Raw genomic sequence first — 25,387 nt, 5'->3', positions numbered from 1 at the left:
AGACTGATTGTGTAGTTTAAAAGGTTGGCACAACATTGTGGACCAAAGGGTCTGCTCTAATAATCACACCCTCATTATAATGAAGAGAGCACAACAGTAACAAGATGGTTAAACAGCTGACTCCTTTCTAAGTAGAACAGAGACATCATTACAGTAGCGGGTGACAGGACAGCAGACTGAGTGATTTCTGACTCGCTGGGGTGAAGGGCATGTAGGTAATGCTCCCACATCTGATCACTTGTCAATAGCAATGCATTGAACTAAATACAATAATGCCTTTTAATACGAGCCTTTTAATCCCATTTGATCATAAAGTATGTTTTACATCAAGATATATTCAAGCAAAACAAATCAATGTGGGAAACTGTTCAATATTCTACAATTTTTCAAAGCTGCCACTTCATCTATCTACATCCCTCACACATATAGAGATTTTGTCCTCACTTTTTTGTCATCTAGGAGAAAGAAAACTCTGATCTCAAACATCTGTTGTCTTGCCCACTCATACACTATACCCACTCATGGGGAAGGGTTTGGGAGAAAATCCGGAGGGAAAAATCCAGAACTGGAGGCCCTACGTTGAATTCAACACTGACTGGCAACCCCTGCAATGCCGCTGATGCCAAACTGTATCTGTCTCTGCCGTTCCATTGGAGTCATCAGCCACGTAAAGAGGGGAGCCTGGTGCATGGGCAAACCTCACCCTCCATATCAACCTGCCCTGGATTACCCATCACATACAGAGCTAGGACACAACAAACATCATCAACCCTCACCAATAAGGTTAGCCGCAAACTGGCTACCCAAAACTTATCCCCAGTTTCGAAGAACAAATTATTTGAGAAAGAATCTATATGGCAATACTAATTATACCCACATTCCAAAGACATACACGCTAGGGTTAGTAAGTTATGGGCATGCTACGTTGGTGCTGGAAGCATAGGGACGCTTGTTCACAGCGTCATCCTGTGTTGGTCAATGATACATTGCACTGTATGTTTCAAAGTACGTGACCAATAAAGTTGGTCTTTTCTCTTTACTTATCACTTGTGTCAACAGGTGGGGTGGGTCATCATGCACTTACTTTCAAAGAAAGGACATAACATGTCTGGCAATGTTCCCTCTCATTTATTTTTGCAGCTGCACAGATCGATCATGGCTCTGAGCAGGAAATTTGCACACAGCCTGAAAACTGCACGGCACTTTAAATGTTTTTTTTTTGCTAAATACATACTATGAATATTTAGAATGAAAACTAAAAAGTGACATACATTTGATTTTATTCATTAATTTCAGGGTATGATGAAATAGAGCACGACAAAGAGAATCTTTCACATTTTGTAAACTTTCCGTAGCTGCGTCCAATTCCAGCTGCACGACAACAAAGGCTACGTATGCAGGAGCATTTGTGTTACTGCTCGGCCACGTACCTGTGCAGCCGACAGCGAACAGTAATACCTCATAAATGTTGAGCAGAGTACATTATCCAATTCAAATAGACATCATACTGAAAGTTCATAAGATAAAATTAGCGAAGGAACCATCTGCTTCATGCTTGCATTCCCAAAAGATAACAAATACTGTCTGTGCAAGGAATATGGTATCTAAAATTTCTAAGTCACAAACCTTCAGAAGAGGTGCAATTTTCATTAGCAGTAGGAATATATAATTCAAAGCCTTAAAATTTGCTTCTAGCAAGATCCTTATGTCAATTTTGATCAAAGACTTGGAATCAATCTGATACCGAGTCACAAACTGAAATGTCTTTTTTACCTTATGGCATTATCAATATAATTATCATCTTCACTTACCTCATCTTTCGCAGTAATTTTGCGGGCCACAGGAGGAGTCGGCGGTGGAGAAGCGTTTGCACTAGAAGGAGCAATGAAAACGTGATCAAGTTTCTGTGAAATCACACACTTAATGTGGCTGAACAGTCATTCATTCACCTCTCTTTGTCGCACATTCCTGGGCGTCATCATACTCTGAAGATTTATCCTGGGCCCGATATATTTGATGAAGACGGTATGACAGTAACTATTAGGAGTTGGAGGAGACTTGGTACATCGCCAAAGACTCTAGCAAATCTCTACAGGTTTACTGTATCTTTATTGAATCTTTACTGGATTCTGACTGGTTTGGAGTCATCAATGCACAAATCAGTAAAAAGCTGCAGAAGGCTGCAAACTTAGCCAGCTCCACCATGGCTAGCAGCCTCCCCAGCACGTCAATAGGAGATGCCTCAAGAGGGCAGCATCCATTGTTAAATGCCCTCAACATCTGGGGCCACACCCTCTTCTCATTACATATCAGAGAGGAGGTAGGGAGCCTAAAGACACACTCTCAATATCTTAGGAACTGCTCCTTCCTCTCGCTTCTCCTGATCAGGTTCCTTTCTCCCAAGCTCTTTACCCTTCCCAGCCACCTGGCCTCAACAATCACCTCCTAGCTATCCTCCTTTCCCCTCCCCCAAATTTTTTACTCTGCTTTCTTCCCCCTCCCTTTCCAGTACTGAAGGCTCTCAGCCCAAAACGTTGACTGTTTGATTATCTCCACAAGTAGTTCTTCCCCTCTGCCATCAGATTTCTGAACAGACAATGACCCCATGAATGCAACTTTCACCATTACGTACTGCACCAAAACAACCAATTTCACAACATAGGTCAGTGACAATAAACCTGACTCAGATTCTGCTACATTATGATAAAGTCTGAGACGCACGGCAAGGAAAATGTCCGTTCATCACACTTTGTCCATATTGCCCGAACTCCAACACTTTACTCCTAGCACCAATCCCATTTATTCTCTTCACATTCCCAATTAACTCCCTCCAGATCCTATCACTCACCAACATCCTAATTTACAGTGGCCAATTAACCTACCAACCTACCCGGAGGAGGAAACAGGACAATCTGGAGGAAAACCACGCGGCCACGGGGAGAATGGTCCACATGGTCCCTAGTGGCTGGAAATGTAAAGTAGTGGCTCTATTGACCACAATGCCTTTTATAATCAGATCTTCTTACTGAATTTTAAGTTAACACCATCTATGTTTTTCCACAGAAACTCACTCCTGAATAATGAGGGGTAATCTCATTGAAGCCTGGATATACAGAGTGGACGTGGAGAGGATGTTTTCTATAATGGGGGAGTCTAGGATTAGAGGGTACAGCCTCAGAATAGAGGCACGTCTATTTAGAACAGAGATAAGGAGAAATTTCTCTAGCCAGAGAGTGGTGAATCTGTGGAATTCATTGCCACGGTCAGCTGTGGAGGCCAAGTGATTGAATATATTTAAAGCAGAGTTTGATAGGTTCTTGATTAGTCAGCCCGTCAAAGGTTACGGGGGAAGCCAGGAGAATGGAGTTGAGAGGGATAATAAATTCATTAGGATGGAATAGTACAGCAGACTGAAAGGGCTGAATAGCCTAATTCTGCTCCTGTACCTTAATATAACTTGGTCTGATAGCTTGTGTAAGCAATTCTTACTCGAGTGAGCCCCGTGCATGGCAACATTATCTCAAAATCAATATAATGATCAGGACATGGACTGATCTCCTCTTCTCACATGGCTATCACCACCCTCTGGGTTCCCGCCTCCTTCCCTTTCTCCTATGGTCCACTCTCCCATCAGATTCCTTCTTTTCCAGCCCTTTATCTTTCCCGTCCACTGGGCTTCACCTATCACCTTTCTGCTATCCTCCTTCCCTTCCCTCCACTCTTCTTCCCTCTTCCTTTCCAGTCCTGAAGAAAGGTCTTGGCCTGAAATATTGACTGTTTATTCATTTCCAAGGACACTGCCTAATCTTCTGAACTCCTCCAGCATTTTGTCTATGCTGCTATAGTAACACAAAATGTCCCTTCTTCATTGCTCAGGGTTGAAGCTAATTGAGATGCAGTCTCTGCAGATAGCCCGTCAACTGGACTAACGTAGCACAAAAATACATATCCACTTGATATGTATATCCACTTGAAAATACATATCTACTTGAAAATAGATAATTGTATGAAGTTACATCTTCAAACCAAAGTGATTGTTCAATAATACTTATCGGAGGGCATCCCTTCAAAAGCGCAATGAGATGAAATTGCTTCATCCAAAGGGTGGTGAATCTGTGGAATTTGCTGCCACAGATGGCTGTGGAGGCCAAGTCACTGGCAGAGATGTATAAGTTTTTGATTGGTAAGTGTGTTAAAAGTGACAGGGCAAATGTAGAAGAATGGGTTAAGAGGAAAAAAAGCCATGGTTTGAATGGCAGAGGGGTCTTGACAGGCCGAAAGGCCTAGTCCTGCTCCTACCTCTTTTTATTTTGTTCATTTTTTTCTGTTCTTATAATAAATTCTACTGCTTGTATATTTTTAGTTAACATCGCTTCATCCTGTTTGACTTTCCGCCAAAACAAGGAGGTTAAAAAAAAAATCAGGAAAGGTAGAATAGCTCCCTAAACCAGAGATTATGAACCATTTTTATGCAATGGAGTAATACCACTAAGCAGGGGTTCCGTGTAGCCCTGGTTAGGAACCTCTGCTCCAGATTAAAGACAGAGAGGACCTGAAGGAAGTCTGGGTAGAGAAAAAGCACTATTCCATTTATGACAGGAAAAACATTAATTGTTAACAAGGGAATTCAGGAAAAACTCAGAGTGGTTGGACTTGGGACCCCACTACCACACAATGTCCATGATATTAAGAGGAAGCCAGGAAGAGGATCAGCTATTCGGCCCCTTGAAGTGTTCTGTCGTTGAATAAGAATACCTGATTTGTGACCCACTACCATATACCTGGCTTTTACCCCAATTCTACTAAGATCAGTGTTAGGACAAACAACCTACCCAGCTTCAATGTTCAAAGTAAATTTATTCTCAAAGTACATATGCGTCACCATATACTACCCAAAGATTCATTTTCTTGCAGGCATTCACCGTAAAACAAAGAAATAGCATCAATGAAAAACTGCACACAAAGATTAAGAAATAACCAATGTGCAAAAGAAGACAATCTCTAGAATTACAAAAATAATAAATAAATAAACAAACAGGCAAGCAGAGAAGTAAATAAATCGATAGATCTCTCTCAGGGCATGAGTTGTAGAGTCCTTGAAAGTGAACCTATATGTTGCGGAAACAATTCAGTGTTTAGGTGAGTAAAGTTACCCATGCTTTTAAGAACTGTCCCTGGTGTTGAAACTGTGGCTCCTCTCGCTCCTGATGGGAGCAGCTGAAGACAGCATGGCCTGGATGAAGGGTCTCTGATGATGAATGCTGCTTTCTTGAGGCTGTGCTCCTTGGGAATATGCTCAGTGGCGGGGTTGTGTGTTCAAGTGTAAATTGCCATTTGCAAATAAATTCTCCACCCTTTGGGTAGGTCACAATCCCTTATTTCACTCTTAAACATAAATATTAGGACCCACAAAACCAGGTTCAGGAACAGTTACTACCTCTCAGCCATCGGGCTCTTGAACCAGAGGGGGTAACTTCGAGATGTTCCCACAAGCTCTGGACTCACTTTCAAGGACTCTTCATCTCACTTTCTTACATTTATCACTCATTTAGTTATCATTATTATTATCATAATTTTTCTTTCTTTTTGTAATTTCACAGTGTGTTGTCTGATCTGTTGGGCATGACCTTTCATTGGTTCTGTTATGTTGCTTGTATTTATTTTGAATGCTAGAAAGAAGAAACATCTCAGGGTTGTATGTGGTGACATATATGTACTTTGATAATAAATGTACTTTGAACTTTAACCTTGAACCCTGTGCTCCCTGATCAGTAGAGATATTTTCTCTGAATCTGCTTTGTCAGTTCCCCTTAATATCTTGAAAACTTAGTACAAATCACAGCATAACCTCTTAAATTTGGTTACTAATTTCACATTTTAGCCATTTACTATATAATCAAAGTCTTGTAGCACATTTCCCTAGATGTATGGTGAGAGCATTCTGAGTGGTTGCATCACCATCTGGTATGGAGGTTCCAAGGTGCAGGATAAGAGGCTGCAGAGATTCAACCAGCTCCATCATGGGTACAAATCTCCCCACCACCAAGGCACCTTCAAATGGAAGGAAGGGGGAAGATGCCAGAATAAAATGTGTCTGTGCATGGTGGGGGGGGGTCAAGAAGGATATCTTGAAGGTGATAGAAGAAGCCAGGTGGGTAGGAGAGGTAAAGGTCTCAAGAGGAAGGAATCTAATAGAAGAGAGGGGGACCATAAAAGAAAAGGGAGACAGGGGGAGGTGATAGACAGGTGAGAAGAGATAAGAGGCTAGAGTGGAGAATAGAAGAAAAGGTGAGGGGGAGGGAAAAAGATTACTGGAAGGAGAAATTGATATTCATGCCATCAGGTTGGAGGCTACCCAGAGAGAATATAAGGTGTTGTTCCTCCACCCTGAGGGTGACCTCATCATGGAACAAGAGGAGGCCACAGACTAACAAGAATGGGAATCAAAAGTAAAATATTAGCCCATAACTCATAGTAATTTTTATGTCTCGCAAAACAACAAATTTCACAGTATACGTCAGTGATAATACACCTTATCTAATTCTAAATTCCACAAAATACAAATTAACTTATATAGTTTCCCCTCATCATATAACGCTTAAGAACAGATAAACGTACAATTTGTACACTTCAATATGAAGGCGAAATACACAAGTCCTGTTCTGGTATAAAAGGCCTTTGTACAGATGTAGTGTTACTGGTCCCTCTTGTACTTTCCTCCAACATTTCTACAAGTATTAGCTTTTCGGATTACCTTTTGTGTTTTTCTGGCAGATCTGAATGACTTGTGGGTTCCCAAGTCTCTGAGGGCTTGCAGTGCTACTAGATTTTCATTCTTTGAGACAAACTGTATTCACCTAAAGTGGATGAACTCACATTTGTCCATTCCGTCATGCTTAGATAATTGCCTAATCAGGCCAACATGTAGAATGAGTTTCAACCTTTGCCTATGAGAGCAGACTCATGAAAGTCCACAATAATACCAGCCAAAAGGCATCCTCCAAACCCACAACCTCAGTCACCCCTTCCATTTATCTATCCTTCACAAAATCATAAAAGCTCGTTCACATTAACTGAAAGTTACAGTACGTTCAAACTTCATAAAGACATCCTAGTTCTTCCCCTTCTGCTTTAGAACCATGGAGCTGTCCAGTAGTGCAAGATGGAAACAGGCCATTCAGCCCAGTACATCCATGCCAACCATAGGACCCACCAAGCTAGCCCCACTGGTCTTCATTTAGTCTTTACCCTTCTAAACCCTTCCTAATCATGTACTTCACCCAAATGTCTTTTGAACCTTGTCATTGTATCTACCTCAACCACGTTCTCCGGGAGCTCGTTTCTATATCCGCGCCACCGTGTGTGAAGCTGCCCTTCAAGTCCCTTTATAGTTTTTCTTAACCTGAAACCTGAGCCCTCTAGTTTTTAAGTTTCCCTTCCGCACTGACAAAATAAAAAAGTGTGCTCACCCTATTAATTTTTCAATGTACAGTCCTACTGAAAAGTCTTAGGCACATATGTATAGCTAGGGTGCCTAAGACATTTGTGCAGTTCTGCAGTAATTTTATGTATTGCTACTGTTGTAGCAAAAGAAAAAAAATCATGACATATGTGAGTGATGATAAACCTGATTCTGATATGGGTCTTCATTGTGGCCTGAGAGTTGGAAGGAGGTAGGGAGAAGGGAATCATGGTTGGGAAAAGGGGAGGGAGTGGGAAGCACCAGAGAGACATTTTACAATGATCAATAAAACAATTGTTTGGAATCAAATGACCTTGCCTGGTGTGTCTGCACCTGTGTCTCCCCCCACCCCTGGCACTCCTTCTCTGCCACCTGTCCCACATCTCTCCAGCGGCACTCCACCCTCAACATTCCCAACACCCCTTGTTCCCGCCAGATTTACAAACTTGCAGTTGACAAAAAGAGTACTGTGCAGAAGTCTTAGGCACCCTAGCTATATATATGCCTAGGAGGTTTGAAAAATACTGTACATACGACAAATAAAAGAATCTAAATATCATGATTCCCTACACCTCTAATAGGCCATATGGCCCAGAAAGATTAAAAAGTCAAGGTGTCGGTCAGGACAAGAGTTAATTCCACTTGTTCTCCATGATGGTCATCTCTATGGCGCTGAGACTATGAAGACTGCTCTGGCTGCTGTGCTCGTGCCCAATTTTATAATGAACTGATAAGTGAGGTTTTGGGCCTACTCCGGGCTGCAAATCTCAGGACTCAGTTTTGGCTCAGAATGCTGTTGTTCACTTCAGTTGTTTGCATGATTTGTTTTTTTTTCCTTTCTCTTGCGCAGCGAGTGTTGGTCACTTTTTTATTTTTTATTCTTTATTTTCCTTAAATTGGGTTATTTTGGGTTTCTTGCTCTGTGGTTACCTGTGAGCCAGCAAAACCCAAGGTTGTACATTCTTTGATAATAAATCTACATTATTCTTGAATTTCTACATGCCCCTGTTCAGGGTAACCTCAGGTTTTTTCCTGGTATTCTTCTGGCATGACTTTGATTATCCACAAGTCTGTAATATTCACAACATAGCCACAAAAAGCTATGATATTGTACCCAGTGTCTTTTGAAATGCTAATAGGTAGGACGCTGTAAAGTCAAAAATCGCTGGATCATAGGAAGAGCACTCCAGCTACTGTAGCTACTGTGCAGACAGCTACTGTACTGGAAGCCTGCTGTGTCTGAAGTACTTGTTTCTGTACCCATGTCATTTCAGCTCACTACGCAGTTAGTTTGTTTCAGCTGAAATTACCTTTCCACCTCAACGTAACTACCAAAATTACACTTGACCACCCAAAGTGCTACTCCAATTTTGTGACTTTGTCATGTGATGGGAAATGAAGGCAGCGGCAGTCGCAATATCTCTGCGGTATCCAGAAGAACAACTGAACCACCAGGCATGGAAATGATGAACGCGGTATCAGTACTGATGTACACTACACTACACTACACACACACACACACACACACACACACACACACACACGCACACACACACACACACGCACTCACTCACTCACTCACACACTCACTCACACACACTCTACCTCACACACTCACACTCACTCACAGTCACACACACACACACACACACACACACACACACACACACACACACACACACACACACACACACACGCACACACACACACACGCACTCACTCACTCACTCACTCACACACTCACTCACACACACTCAACCTCACACACTCACACTCACTCACAGTCACACACACACACACACACACACACACACACACACACACACACACACACACACACACACACACACACACACACACACACACACACACACACACACCCCTCCCCCCACCCGCCATCAAGGGATCAGGGAAAGGAATTTCAAGATCCTGCGTGTCAGCATCTCTGAGGATCTACCCTGGGCCCAGCACATCGAAGCAGTTACAAAGGAGGCACAGCAGGGGCTACATTTCATTGGGAGTTTGAGGAGACTTGGTACGTCACCAAAGACACTCGCAAATTTCAACAGATATACTATGGAGAATATTCTAACTGACTACATCACCATCTGGCATAGGGCTGGGGGGGTGTTACTGCACAGGATCGAAATAAGCTGCAGAAAGTTGTGAACTTAGTCAGCTCCATCAGGGGCACTAGCCTCTCTAGCATCCAAGACATCTTGAAGGAGCGATGCCTCAAAAAGGCAGCATCCATCATTAAGGACCTCTACCACCCAGGACGTGTCCTTTTTCGTTGCTAGCATGAGGGAGGAAGTACAAGAAGCCTGAAGGTACACACTCAGCGATTCAGGAACAGCTTCTTCCCCTCTGCCATCAGATTTCTGAATGGACATTGAACCCATGAACACTACCTCACTACTTTTTCTTTCAGAATCAGAATCAGGTTCAATATCACCAGAATAAGTTGTAAAATTTGTTAACTTTACTGCAGGAGTACAACGAAATACATGATAAATAAATTTAGTGGAAAAAACTGAGTTTTAGTAAATATATATCTCTCTATTAAAAAGTTAAATTAAAAATAAGTAGTGCAAAACAAAACAGAAATAAAGAAGGTGGCATCCATTATTAAGGACCCTCACCACCCAGGGCATGCCCTCATCTTTTTACTACCATCAGAGGGAGGAGGTACAGGAGCCTGAAGACACACACCCAACATTTAAGGAACAGCTTCTCCCCCACTGCCATCAGACTTCTGAATGGTCCATGAACCATGAGGCAGGGTTTGAGGGTCGGCACAACATTGTGGGCCGAAGGGCCTGTAATGTGCTGTACTATTCTATGTTTTATAACCCATGCACACTCTTTGTTGCAATATTTATTTTTTATATATTTCTTATTGTAATTTACAATAATTTGTTTATTTATTGCACTGCACAGCTACAGCAAAACACCAAACTGGAGAACATATGTTACTGATGATAAATGGAACAGTGCCCTTGCAGATTTGTTGCCTGAATCCAGCTAGCTGGTAGTATGTATTACCTCTGCTGCCTTGGGGAAGGCTTTGGGCGTAAACCTCGAGGAGAAGTCCAGACAAGGAGTCCCTAGGACAGTCCTATGTTGAATTCAATGTTAACAGGCAACTTCTACGACTCACTGCTGCCAAACTGTATTGGTCTCTGCCTTTCCTTTCGATTCAGCAGCTGTACGAAGAGGGGTAGCCCACTACATGGGCAATAACTTGCTCTCCATGTTGTACTACCGTGGCATGTATAACACATAGACAGGTGGGATGCAACGTTCAAGCTCGACCCCAACCAACAGAAGGCCTCAGGTTGTGTGCACAGGAGATGGAGAGACTCTTAAAGAAACTCAACAGAGCCCCCCCACCCCCATTGTGTTTATTGGCAATGTACCATTCCACCACAGGACACGTGGGGAGCTGCTGTGCTGACAAACTGCCGTGGCAGAAGCACAAAATATACCGAATCTTCCTCATCAAGCTTGAGAGTCCTATCTTTCCCAGTAAGTGATGAGGAGTCATACTCCTCACTACAGCCTCGACGAGACTCTTGCAGTGATCAGGAGGCAAGGCTCAACGGGAATAAAGCCTAAAATATCCTCTTGCATTAACTGTTCGCGTAGCTGACTGGACTCCAGGATGCTGTAATGATCAGGATTCAATTCCCACTGCCACCTGTAAGGAATTTGTACATTCTCCCGTGGGTTTCCTCCGGGTGCTCCGATCTCCTCCAAAAATTCCAAAGATGGTCAGTAAATTGTGGGCATGCTATGCTGGTACCGGAAGCTCTATCGGCTTCCCCCAGCACAATCCTCAGACTGTGTTGACGTAAATAATGCATTTCACTGTATATTTCCATGTACGTTTGACAAATAGAGTTAAATCTTTCCTTAACCTACCTTCAGTTCAGGCTAAGAAAGTTTAACAGGGGCTACTCCCCTTGTGGCTCCCCTTGCCCAGCAACCACTTATGACTTGGTTTTATCCATCTCACAGTCCTCTCCAGGGACCCAGAGGAGTACAGATTTGTTTGCTGAAGGAGTTTGCAACAGATGGTATTAAGGACATGCTCTCTTCTGATTACCTCTGTCAAGGAGGAGCCCGAAGACACACACTCAACATTTTAGGAATAGCTACTTCCCCTCCACTATCAGATTTCAAAATGGACAACGTACCCACAGATCAACACTACCTTAGTATTTTTTTTATTTTTTTCCTCTTTGCACTTACTTAATTTTATTTTATGTACCGTATATATTTATTATAGCTTATAGATTTTAATGTATTGCATACTGTAACCACAAAGCAACAGATTTCACAACATACAGTGGTAAAAAACCTGACTCTGATTCTAAGTAGGATGTTTTCTTCATTTAATAAATGAATCCTTGTGATTTGGAGTAAATGTGACTGCCACCACTGAGAAATGAAGCCACCTTCATCCTGTAGCTATTCTGTAAAGTTAGGAATCAGAATCCGGATCCCACGGTACTACAAAGCATACACAAAAGCATAAAAATTAAAGAGTAGGCAGTACAACCCGCCAAGCATCCTCCGCTGCTCAGCAAGGTCGAGTGGATTTGATTTTTCTTTCCAGCATCATCTGCAGAACCGTTAATTCTTTGTGGTCCAGAGACCTCTGAGTCTTTAGTAAATGTAATGACTACACAAATTGCTCTCCGAATATTAATAGCCTTCAGAGGAAATTCCTTCTCATCAGACTCTACACTGAGAGGCCCTTGTGCAAAGACTTTGCCCTCTAATTCCCCCCTTAGGAGAAACAGCCCCTCAGTCTTCAGATAAAACAGATTTCCTTCTCTGAGAGGCACTGGTGAGCTAGATGGCTCTTGACAAAGCACTGTTTCTTCGCTACCACTACTGAGCCTAACGCTAATTCCAGATTTATTTAATTACTTCAGTTTAAATTCCTCGCATGCTTTGATGAGATCGGAACACACATTTCTGGATCAACGGTCCCGCAGCCTGATGCCGTTCCAGTAGCTTAATCATGAAACCGCCACAAACCTTAGCTGAACTGCTTTGAAGGCAAGTATACCTCTCCTTAATGAAGGACATCGCACCATATGTACCACGTCAGTGTAGTCTCACTAAAGCCTGGAGTAGCTGCTGCACAAATTCCTTTATTTCTTCCCCAATGCAAATATTTAGACCACCTGTTTGTAAACTTCCTTGTTAACTCAGAATGATAACAGCCTTCTCTGTACATCAAACACGGCCCTGCACCAGTAATAGTGTCAGGGAGTCACAGAACACTGCAGCACAGAAACTTTGGCCCATTTAGTCCATACTGAGCTGTTATTCTGCCTAGTCCCACCTGAGCCACAGCCCTCCTCTACTTCTCATAAAGGTTGGAATCGAACCCGCATCCACAACAGCTCGTTCCACACTTGTACCACCCCCGAGAGAAGAAGTTCCCCCTCAGTTTTCCCCTTAATATTTCACCTTTCACCCTTAACCTATGACTCTAGTTCTGGTCTCACATAACATCAGTTAAAAAAAAGCCTCCTTGCATATACCCTATCTATAACATTTATAATTTTGTATACCTCTATTAAATCTCCCCTCATTCTCCTATGCTCCAGGGAATAAGGCCCTAACCTATTCAACCTTTCCCTATTACTCAGGTCCCCAAGATTTGACAACATCCCTGTACATTTTCTCTGCAGTCTGTCAACCTTATTGATATCTTTTCTGGAGATAGGTGATGTGAACCATACACCATACTCCAAAATTTGGTGTCACCATGTCCTTTTATAAATACTTTTCTATAAAAGTAGCAATACTGTTATAGTATTTGCTATAAATACTACTCAAGTAGATCACGTCTGTTCCCCAAATCATATTCCATCTGTCAGTTTTTTGCCTTCACACTTAACCTGTTTAAATCATTTGGTCATATCCCTTTAGAGAATTCTAGTTTCACAAACTAATTTCCCACCTATCTCTATATCACCAAATGAAAGGACTGTGTGTAGTCTATCCAAGTCATTAATATAGACCATAAATAACTGAGGCTCTAACACTGAAGCAACCAATGAAGTTTCAGCTTGCCAACTTAAAATGACCCTTTTCCTCCTCCTCTTTGTTGCGTCTCTTAACTAAACCACTACCCACGCTTGCTCTTAACCCCATGGCCCCTTATCCTGTGAAAAACTTTAATGTTGCAAATTCTCAAACATCTTTTTGGGCATTTGAATATGTCAGGCCCTTTTATTCACTCAGTTTTACCTGCAGACTTTAATCTATTTATGAAATGTTATTTCCCTTTATGACACCATGCAGAATCTACCAAATCATGCTACGTTTCACCAAATACAGTACTCCACTTACTCTTGGTATGGATTCCAGCAGCTTCCTAATGACGGCCATGAACTCTTCAACATTAACTTCACAATTTTGCTCTCTTTCTTCGCACCCAATTATCTATTTTTTTTTAATATTGTTGTCAAAACACTTCCACAAGAAAGCAGCATCCATAATCAAAGACCCCGACCAGTCAAGGTCACGTTCACTCCTCACTGAGGGTGCAGGAGCCCTAGATTGCACAGCACCAGGGTCAGGAAACAGCTATTATCCTCCAATCATCAGGCTCCTGAACCTGCATGGATAACTTCACTCACCTCAACCTTACAATTCTATAACTATGTTCTCAGTATTATTTGTTGAGGTATTAATTCATTAATTGTCATTATCTATCTTTATTTTGTTTTTTCCCCCGGCTTGTTTGATTTTATTGTATTTCTTTGTTCTACTTTAAATGCCTGCACAGGAAATGAATCACAGGGTAGTATTTGGTGACATATGCATGCTTTGATAATAAATTTAGTTTGAATTTTGAACTTTTCTTTTTGTAATTGCTTGGGCATTGCACTATATTGATGACATGTGTTACTGACAATACACCTGATTTGCGTAAGTTAGACTGGATGGCCTGCAGCTTTCCCTCCGTACTCTCCCCTCCTTTTATTGAACATTTCCATTACTGCATGGCTAATGTCACAGAAGACAAGATGATGCTTGTGGCAGATGATATGTAATCTTATCAAGCGAATTTCTACAGATGTATTGTAGATGCACAGATGTGCTTCTAGCGGTGATGAGACAGCCTACAGAGGAGAGGTTGACACCCTGACACAGTGGCACCAGGATAACAACCTCTCCCTCAATGTCCAAAAAAAATGAAGAGCCGATTGTGGATTACAGGAGGAATGGACACAGGCTCGGCCCGATCAACATCAATAGGTCTGCAGTTGAGAGGGTGAGCAGTTCTCAATATTCACATCACCAATTATCTGACCTGGACTGTACACACCGGCTGGGTGGCAACAAAAAGCATAACAGCATCTCTTCCACCTCAGGCGACTGAAGAAGTTTGGCATGAGCCCCCAAATCCTCAACGCCTTATACAGGGGCACCATTGAGAGCATCCTGACTGGCTGTATCACTGCCTGGTACCAACCTCAATCGCTGGGCACTACAGAGAGCGGTATGGACAGCCCAGCGCATCTATGGAGGTGAACTTCCCTCCATTAAGGACATTTATAGCAGCAGGGGCAGGAGGTAGGCCTGGAAGATCATCAGGGACACCAATCACCCCAACCATAAACCGTTTCAGCTGCTTCCTGGCAATGCTACCGCAGCATTAAAGCCAGGACCAACAGGCTACAGGGCAGCTTCATTCTACAAGCCATTAGACTTCATAAATTCGCATTGCAATGGAGTCATAACACAAAGACTTTTACTCCCTCACGTGGTGGGATAGATGTAAGATTTAAATAAATAAATCAAGAGAGAGCTTCCTGACAGGTTGCACCACCATCTGGTATGAAGGGGCCAGTGCACAGGATTGGGAAAAAACTACAGAAGGTTGGAGAATCAGCCAGCTCTATTATTGGCATCAGCCTCCCCACCATCAAGGGCATCTTCACAAGGCAATGCCTCAAAAAGGTGGCATCTATCAGTAAGGACCCCATCACCCAGGATATGCCTTTTCCTCGTTACTACCATCAGGGAGGAGGTACCAGGAACCTGAAGATGTACACTCGCCATTGTAGGAACAGCTTCTTCCTGTCCACCTTAGCGTTATGAAAGGACCGTGAAACCCATGAATACACACACACACACATTATATATTGTATGCACATACATACATAGACAGTGTGCATATTGCTGACTGTAATTTGTATCATTTTTCTGTATTACACTGTGCTGCTACTGCAAAACAACAAATTTCGTGACATATGTCAGAGATAATAATATGTCAGAGATAATAAAGGGTCTCGGCCCGAAACGTCGACAGCGCTTCTCCCTATGGATGCTGCCTGGCCTGCTGTGTTCCACCAGCATTTTGTGTGTGTTGCTAATAAACCTGAAGCTGACTGAACAGCAGAAGCGGCTTGAGGGCTACAGTGGTCTACTCCCACTCCCCTTATGTTCCTAAGTACTGCTCCCTAATCCGCCGGCATTGTTCCAGAACCTAGGAAATTTTGGAAGACAGCAACCAACAAACCCACCATCTCTAAAGCCAATTCTTTTCATAACTTGACCAGGTAAATTTTGTTTTAGTCAGCTGTACTCCAAAGTGGTTTAATTCCTACTGGAGAGTGATCAGTGTTCCACATGCTCATTGATCCTTGGTCACCTGCTATAATTGTAGCCTCTTACACTGTGAACATGAACGTTGTAAAAGAAATAATAAGTAGATCTCCAACCTGATGGCGTGAACATCAATTTCTTGAACTTCTGGTAATTGCCTCCCCCCCCCCCCCACCCACTTCACCACTCCCATTCCTGTTTCCCCCCCTCTCACTTGCCCACTACCCCCCTCTGGTGCTCCTCCCCCTTCCCTTTCTTCCATTATCTTCTACCCTCTCCTATCAGATTCCCCCTTCTCTAGCCTTTTATCTCTTTCACTAATCAACTTCCCAAACTTTTTACTTCACCCCTCATCCTCTCCCGATTTTACCTATCACCTACCAGAACATTTGACATCAGTGGTGGGTAAATCAATGGAAAGTATTCTTAGAAATGGTATATATAATTATCGTGGATAGACAGGATCTGATTAGGAACAGTCAACATGGATTTGTGCGTGGAAGGTCATGTTTGACAAACCTTATTGAATTTTTTAAAGAGGTTACTAGGAAAGTTGATGAGGGTAAAGCAGTGGATGTTGTTGAAAAATTATGAGGGGGGTAGATAGAGTTGACATGGATAGGCTTTTTCCATTGAGAGTAGGGGAGATTCAAACAAGAGGACATGAGTTGAGAGTTAAGGGGCAAAAGTTTAGGGGTAACATGAGGGGGAACTTCTTTACTCAGACAGTGATAGCTGTGGGGAACGAGCTTCCAGTAGAAGTGGTAGAGGCAGGTTCAGTTTTATCATTTAAAGTAAATTTGGATAGGTATATGGACAGGAAAGGAATGGAGGGTTATGGGCTGAGTGCAGTAGGTGGGATTAGGTGAGAGTAGTGTTCGGCACGGACTAGAAGGGTCGAGATGGCCTGTTTCCGTGCTGTAATTGTTATATGGTTACCACCTTGTACCTCCCCTCCCCACACCTTCTTACTCTAACTTCTCATCTTTTTTTCCCAGTCCTGATGGGGGGGGGGGGGTGTGCGTGCACGCCCTTAACTCCTGGTGGTGTCGTCAGGGTGCCGTCATGACAAGCTTTTTGCACCGATCCTTTTGGTGATTGCAATTGTACGGCGTGTCTTTGGCACCTGAAACTTGGCGGAGCCCAACTCTCCCCAGGTTTTTTTTTACGAGGTCGAATTGCTAGCTCGACACTCAACCCAGGCAAGGATGGAGAGCGTGCAAGGGAGCCGGCCGGATTCGAACTGGGGACCTCTCATCCCAAAGTCCAGCACTGATGCCACTACGCCACCAGCTGGCATGAAGGGTAACAGCCCAAAACATTAATTGTTTATTCCTGAGTTCCTCCGGCATTTTGCGTGTGTTGCCTTGGAGTTCCAGCATCTACAGTTTTCCTCTTGTTTGTAGATCTGCAGAGTTCAGCTTGCACAGGTTGCCATGCCAAGGTTCCATCTTCAAAGGGCTGTATCATCATCATCAAAGATTTGCAGCATCCAGGCCATGCCATCTTCTTGCTGCTACCATTGGGCAGGAGGTACAGAAGTCTGAAGTACCACACCACCTGTGTTCTGCGCTTTGGGCAACTGGTTTCTGTTTATTACTATGTGATTAGGCACACTCAACTTCTATTTTGAAATGAGCGGTTTCGGATCTGTATTAGGTCACTTCCTGTGTAGTCAGGAAGTAGTAAGTAGGAAAGTACATTGGCTGGCAGGCGGCCAGAGGTTTCTGTTAGGAGCAAAGTAAGTTTCCATCTAAATCTATCCTGTTGCTTCCCCAGCAGAAGCACTGCTTATAAGTTGATGCTATATTGTTTAGAAGTTAATCTAAAGGTAGCAATGAATTTTGCAGAGATGAAATGTTATTTCTGAGTTTATTAGACACTAACTTAGATGGTAATGGTTTACTATCTACCTGGAGTATTTGTGTGTCAGAATCTTACAGTATTTGCTTACAACAAACTTAACTAAGTTCCTACTTATCTGTGTATATTTACTTGTGTGAGTAGAACAATGTGGCAATCGCACCTGCATGTTGTTGTTTTTCACATTCACTGTGTCATGTCATTGAGTCTGTAATAAAACCAAAGAACTAGGAAGCTATACTCTGACTCCCATGTCATTTTTGAATGGGGTTTGGCTGACTGTCTAGCTGATGTCACAACACTCCGTGAGGTCAGTACAATCTGTTACCCTTCAACCATTCAGTTCTTGAACAAATTGGAGCAACCCTAATCACCACAGCAACACTGTGACCACACTGACCACTTTGCACTAAAATGGACTTTTTACTGTTCCGATTGTATTCTTCGTGTAAACAATTTATGTTTAATTTGTTTTTCTAGTGAATGATGCTTAATCTGATGTTGATACAACACTGCTACTGGTGAGTTCTTCATTGCCTCTGTGTAGAAGTATTGGGCACATATATATAGCCCGAGTGCCTTAGACTTTTACACAGTCAACGTGGAACAGAGAGTGAGTTTGTACATCTATCAGGAGCAAAGGATGTTGGGAATGGCGAGGGTGGGACAGGTGGCAAAGCAGGCGTGCCACGGGTCGGTGGGTGGTGCGAGTGCAGACACACCCAGCCCTGAGACACCAGGCACGGTCATTTGAGTCCAAACAATTGGTTTATTATTCATTAAAGAATGTCTCTCTGGTGCTTCCTGCTCCCTCCCCTCTCCCATCCTCCTTCCCCAACCATGATTCCCCTCTCCCTGCCCCCTTCCCACTCTCAGTCCACAAAAGGGACCCATATCAGAATCAGGTTTATCATCACTCACATATGTTATGAAATTTGTTTTTCGTGTGGCAGCAGTTCAGTGCAATACATAAAATCACTACAGTACTGTACGAAAATCTTAAGCACTGTAGCTTTATATACAGTATGTACTCAGGACATTTGCACAGTACAGTACATGTACATCGTAATCAGCAGTTTACTTGTCACATGAACTTGTACCACACCATTTCTTCCATTGTGGCCCCACCGGCAATGTCCCTGGAAAGTCTATTTCTAATTATTAGTACGCATCCAGGCAGCATCCTCCAAGAGGACCACAACCTTGTTGTGGTTTGGAGACTTGTGCACCTCAATGATCTGGCAAGAGTCAGGGCTTCATGCTTTGGCTCTTTGAAGGGTCACCCATGCCAACCAGGTCAAAGGGTAGAAGCCAGACGAAGAGTGGTCCAGTGGTCCCCCAGGTTCGTGGGTTCAGCTTAGGGCTAACAACCGAGTGGTAAAACAGAACTGTTCCAGAAACAGCAACGAAGAATCCTTCCACATCTGAGTGTGACTGAATTCCTGAGAGTCCACCTGGAACTTGTATGACTGACAGTAGTGAAAACCAAGCTACTGATATGATGAGGGAAGCCATGAACACCAGCAGAGATGGAGGACCTTCATTGCTGCCCTAAACACCAGTGGCATACTGGGCAGTAGAGAAATCCAGGCACCGTCCAAAAACTTGAGACACATACCACCAGGTCAACTTTGATCCCATTGTTATCAGACTCTTAAATGGACTTCCAGTGTGATCAGAAGAGCTCTTGACCTCACTTTCTACCTCGCTATGATCTTCCGCTTTGTTTTTCACTGCACTGTCTGGTCCCTGTAGCTTTACCCCGTATTCTGCATTGCTACGCTGTTCTTTCTCTGCACTGCGTAATGATTTGATCTGTATAAACAATACGTAAGACAATCTTTTCACTGTACATGTGCCTTTAGTAAAACCGATCTCTACCCAGTCCACTTCCTGACCGGTCTCAGCAGTGAGGAAGAAGCCACACAACATCTTAACTCTCTTTCAAAACATCTATGTCTTACGGACTTACAAAATGCATGAAAATTAATAAATAATAAAAATTATAAAATTAAACTGATTCGCATATTAACATTTTAAAAAATAGACAATTGCATTTTTCCACTACAACCTTCGCCTATGACAGCTGCTTCTTCCCCCTAGATTCAAAAGGCCACCCATACCTATCCCAGGTCTATACTGGCACAGGCTCAGCTGGCATCTTCCCAATCAGGGAGCTGGGCCACATAAGAAAGTCAGAAATGTCTTAAACTCCAAGAGGAATCCTCAAAATGGAAGGTCCCTTCTATCAGCTTAGGGGCACTCCAGAGCCATGCAAAAGGCTTTACAAGAGGGGAAATGTTGGTTTATTCCAGTAGAAGTACTGGTATATGTACAGAATATTACCTTCCATATACACTCAGAAGCCACCTTATTAAGTACACCTGCTCGTTAATGCAAATATCTAATCATCAATTATGTGACAGCTGCTCAATGCATAAAAGCATGCAGACGTGGTCCAGAGGTTCAGTTGTTGTTCAGACCAAACATCAGAATGGGAAAGAAATGTGATCTAATTGATTTTGAGCATGAAATAATTGTTGGTACCAGATGTATTGTACTGCCTATTCCCATTGTCCTGCACTCAGACCATAGCCTTCCAATTCATGTCCACATCCAAATATCCCGTAAGTGTTGAAATCAAACCCACATCCACTACTTCCGAAGGGGGCTCATTCCACACTCTCACCACCCTCTGAGTGAGGAAGTCCCCTTTCATGTTCTCCTTAAGCATTTCACCTTTTACCCTTAACCCATGACCTCTAACCTCAGTGATAAAAGCCTGCTTGCACTTACTCCATCTATATCCCTCGTTATTTTGTATACCTCTAGCAAATCTCCCCGTAGCCCCCTGCTCTGCTCTGCTCGCTTTACGCTTATGGTTGTAAAGCTCCAATGCCATATTTAAGTGTGCTGATGACATCACTGTTGTAGGCCAAATCAAAGGTGATGACAAATCAGCATAGAGATTGAAGATCTAGCGGAGTGGTGTCACAACAATGTCAGCAAGACCAAGGAGCCTCAGGAGGGGGAAACCGGAGGTCCCTGAGCCAGTTCTCAATGGAAGATCAGAGAGAGAGAGAGACAGAGAGAGCATCAGCAACTTTAAATTCATAAGTGTTATCATTTCAAAGGATTTGCCCTGGGCCCACCACATCCGTGCAATTATGAAGAATGACAGCCATCTCTACTTCCTTAGAAACTTACGAATATTCAATATAACATTTAAAATTTTGACAAACTTCTATAGATGTGTGGTGGAGAGTATATGGACTAGCTGCATCACAGCCTGGTATGTAAACACCAATGTCCTTAAACAGAAAATCCTACAAAAAGTAGTGGATACAGCCCATCAAGGGTAAAGCCCTCCCACCATTGAGCATATCTTCATGAGGTGGCTGTCACAGGAAAGCAGCATCCACCATCAGGGACTCCCACTAACTAGGCCATGCTCTCTTCTCATTGTTGCCATCAGTTAGAGGGTACAGGAGCCTCAGGACTCACAACACCAGGTTCAGGAAGTTATTACCCCTCAAGCATCAGGCTCTTGAACCAGGGGATAACTTCACTCAACTTCACTTGCCCCATCATTGAAATGTTCCCACAACCTATGGATTCACTTTCAAGGACTCTTCATTTCATGTTCTCGCTATGTATTGCTTATTTATGTTATTATTTCTCGTATTTTCTTCTTTTGTATTTGTACAATTTGTTGCCTTTTGTACATTGTTGTTTGCCTAAACCATTGGGTGTGGTCTTTCGTTGATTCTATTATGTTTCTTGGATTTACTGAGTATGCCTGCAAGAAAATGATCTCAGGGTTGTAAATGGTGACATATATGTACGTTTGTATTTCAGTATTAACTTTGAACTCATACTCCTACGCTCTAAGGAATAACGTCCTAGACTTCATCTTTCTCTGTAACTTGGGTTTCCTAGTCCTGGCGACATCCTTGTAAATTTTCTTTGCGTTCTTTCAATCTTATTGATATCAGCTTCAAATTGCCAACAATCTCACTCCCCAACATGCACAAGTAAAATCACGGCAAATTTAGCTTCCTCAGAATCCTTGTCCTATCCTTAGGACTATTGATTCCAACCTATGTTACCCTTTAATGTTTACTGGACTGAATGTTTGAGAGAAACAGATGTCAGCAGCTCATCCAAAAATACTTCTAACAGCTCCATTATATCGATTGCCAAAGGTTAATCACAAGGGAATTCAAGGGTTCTTCTAACCATTCGCCATTTTTCCTGTGGAAGACTGGAGGGATAATCCAGTATTGCATTTTCCATCCATTTTCTGCCAAAGTTACAGTGAGCAATCAGAACAACCTCTGAAGTTTCATGGCAGTTTCCCACCCCCACCAGCAGGTAGCACCCACTCTCTGTGCATCCCAAAGTGATGTAGCCAAGACTTAACAGCAAAGTGAGAATAAAGCCTTCAGTTCTTTCTCCGCTGCCCGCCTAAAAATGCCACAACATTTGGCTCAAATGGTGAAGCAGTTTCCCAAACCTTCTGTAATTCTATGCAATTATTCATAAGTGCAGAACACTGGAAAACTTGTTCAGCATCAGAAATTATACAGTGGAACACTCGATTTCAGCACAAGTCACGGCGAGAAATCATCTTCACTTCAAAAATCCATTGGATTGAGCCTTCCTCACAGAATTTACCCTCCCATTAGCACTCATCATGTATAAAACAAATTCCTGCAGAGGATGTTTTGGAGACAAAATAATGGAGAATCAATAGTAATCATTGTCTCTTACCTGCCTGATACTCTCGCAGCCTTTTCAAAAAACTTGGCTCTGGAAGCAACCCTGTAAATTAAAACAGTACAGTCTAAGCATTCCCTTGGAAAAGGTTAACCACTATAAAACCAAAAGGAAAGATTATGGCTTTATGTTCCAGCGGATGAATACCTAGAAAGGATGCAGAATCTTTCTCATTCAAGAATTTATTGGATGCTCACACATGGCAGCCTCAGGATTGACCACACACCAAAATGGAGCGACTCCTCTTTGTCCCAAATCTCTATGAGGCAGAGCTGCAGGGCAGAGTCTCCCAGTGAACCCGGCTTGCCTGCTGACCCTGGGGCTGGGGTACTGCTCATCCAGAAACTACTTTTAAAGAGAAAGTGTGGGCCAAAGGGAGAAATAAAGAACAGCTTGCAATTTCCTTCAAGGAAGTGTTTTTTAATTTGTTGACCCATTTGGACTGAAATTCAAAACCCAAAACAAATAGAGAGGGGGAAAAAATCACAAGGATCCACATGATGTACTCAGAGATAATTTGAGCTTGGAAAGTCCCCTAAAAAAGCAATTTAATGTGATTCTCGCCACATCCCTAACTCCTACTCCAAAAGGGACAAAAATACTGTTCAAGGAGCTCTTGAATTTAATGCAGAGGCCAAGCATGTGAGCCAGAAGTGGGAGATGAGGGTTGGGCAGAGGGGATGGAAGTGATGGAGAGTGGAAGTAGGTGCAGTGCTATGAGGGTCAATGGAATAGAAGTTTCAGAAAAAGCGCATGAAATCAAAAACAAAAATCGCAGAAGACAGTGAGGAGAAGACAAAATCCAGCCATGGCTTCTTCTGTCTGTCTTCTCACGTGCGGAGAGCAGCTCTGGAAGAGTCTTAGCGTAACTGTTATAGCTGCACCTCCGTCTTACAGTTACAGCTTTAAGACTGCACCGCAGTCACTGCCTTCAGAAGACTGAAAGCGAGCAGAGAGCAGAATGAGTAAAGGAAAGATGGAGAAAGAGGAAAACAGAACAAGGACTCAGCTGCCATGGTGGGGTTTCAATGGCACCTGCCAGATTCCAGGTCATTCATCTGGTGAAAATCTCTTTCAGGCCGCGAAGGTTCTGTACAAAATAATCTGGTCCAATTTCAAGCTCCTTCCTGTATTTATGAACTTAACACAAAGGCATATTGTGCAAGCAGAAGAAGGAACTACGAGTCACAGGAGGAGAAAGAACAAACGAATGGTTAAAACAGCCTTGTAAAAGCTATGGACCCGCCTTTGTAACCTACGATGGGCTTCCTCCAAGTTCAGGGGAGCTGCAATAAACAAGTTCTGGGTTTGTTTTGGTCATTAACTTCTCGCAATGTTAATCACTGGATCAGGGGATCATTTGGATCTGGAAAGTTAAGAGTAAATTAATTGTCACCTTCCTAGAGCCATTTGACTCATTAAAATGGAAGATCAAAATGAAAAGTGGAGCACAAAGTTCCTCACATCCTTCACATTGCCTAGTACTTCATAAATCTGGGGTGATGGGGTAACCTGGCATTAAATGGTGCTTTTATAAAGGAAATTAGTAAACTAAACTTCCCTCTGGAATTTGAAGAAATACAGAGAGGTATTTTCATTGGAATCTGACTGCAGATGCCCTAAAATAATATGTCAATAAACTATCAACATCTTACATTTTGAGCAGCTTCAAAACTTCAAGCAAGGTTGATGAAGGCGAACGACTTAGAGTATGGCCAGTCGCACAATAGGACTAACTACTGGGGGTTCAAACCTGCAATTGGTACAGATCAACGCACACAAAATCCTGGAGGAATTCAGCGGGTCAGGCAGTATCAATGGAAATGAATAAACAGTCTACATTTTGGGCCGAGACTCTCTTCAGGACTGGTACAGATGCCAAATAATGAATCTGTTAACAAAAGTAGGATGCTTATTCAGCAGGTTGGGTAAATTGTTAACTGAGTGCAAACTCCGGCATTGAAGAGATGTTGTTGCATGCAAACCATCGAAATTTAAAACAACAAAAATCATATTTGAACAGAAATTAATAAAACTGCTCTGAAGCAAAGCAATCTATCTTCAGACAACACATACTTCAGATGCTAAATTCTCACTGTGAGTGTTGGCTCAATTCATCTAAACTGTGCTCAAGTGGGATTTAACTTCATACAGTAAAGGATGGAAATGGCCATTGGCAAACAAACCTGTACTCAAAAGGAATGAGACTGTAAATGGGTTTACAACCTTGGTTCTTTTTCTGTATAAGTCTTTGCTATTCATAGTCTTGCAGCGCTATATAACATTTTCTGACCTCTAAGGGCATGGATTCAAACTACTTCAGGTTCCTGGGATGGAAGCAATGCAGGGCAATTTAAACTCCAATGGTAGTCTTCCTCCTCCAAAAATGAAGGTAGTGAACTGTCCCGCAATTGGATGCAAGAAATCCATCGGAAGTGCCAAATCAGAAGAATCTTGCAGATCACTCCCATCAACAGCTCCAGCTCACAACTCAGTCCATCTTTGCAGCCGAAAGTGTTCTTCTTCTCTCTCATTTTACACTGTTTCTAAGTGAATTGATTACATGAAGAACCCACGCATGTTTGTTAAACATTATCAACTAAATGAGACCACAGCAATAACTGACATAGTGGGCTAAGACTT

The 25,387-nt window shown here is 42.7% G+C and overlaps 1 protein-coding gene across 1 annotated transcript in view; it reads right to left on the bottom strand.

Annotated features, from left to right (window-relative positions):
* The window catches only part of ophn1 (oligophrenin 1), a 229,854-nt gene that overhangs the window by 12,312 nt on the left and 192,155 nt on the right, over positions 1–25,387 (bottom strand). The window contains exons 22-23 of the mRNA XM_073057890.1: positions 22,739–22,789; positions 1,812–1,872 (exon numbers count right to left, since the gene is read on the bottom strand). Of these exons, the coding sequence (XP_072913991.1) occupies positions 1,812–1,872; positions 22,739–22,789 (112 nt within the window). The remainder of the gene's footprint in view (positions 1–1,811; positions 1,873–22,738; positions 22,790–25,387) is intronic.

The sequence above is a fragment of the Hemitrygon akajei genome, chromosome 10 (assembly GCF_048418815.1).
Source record: "Hemitrygon akajei chromosome 10, sHemAka1.3, whole genome shotgun sequence".
Taxonomy (NCBI): domain Eukaryota; kingdom Metazoa; phylum Chordata; class Chondrichthyes; order Myliobatiformes; family Dasyatidae; genus Hemitrygon; species Hemitrygon akajei.
The sequence above is the reverse complement of the archived record's forward strand: the minus strand, read 5'-3'. Positions and strand labels throughout refer to the sequence as shown.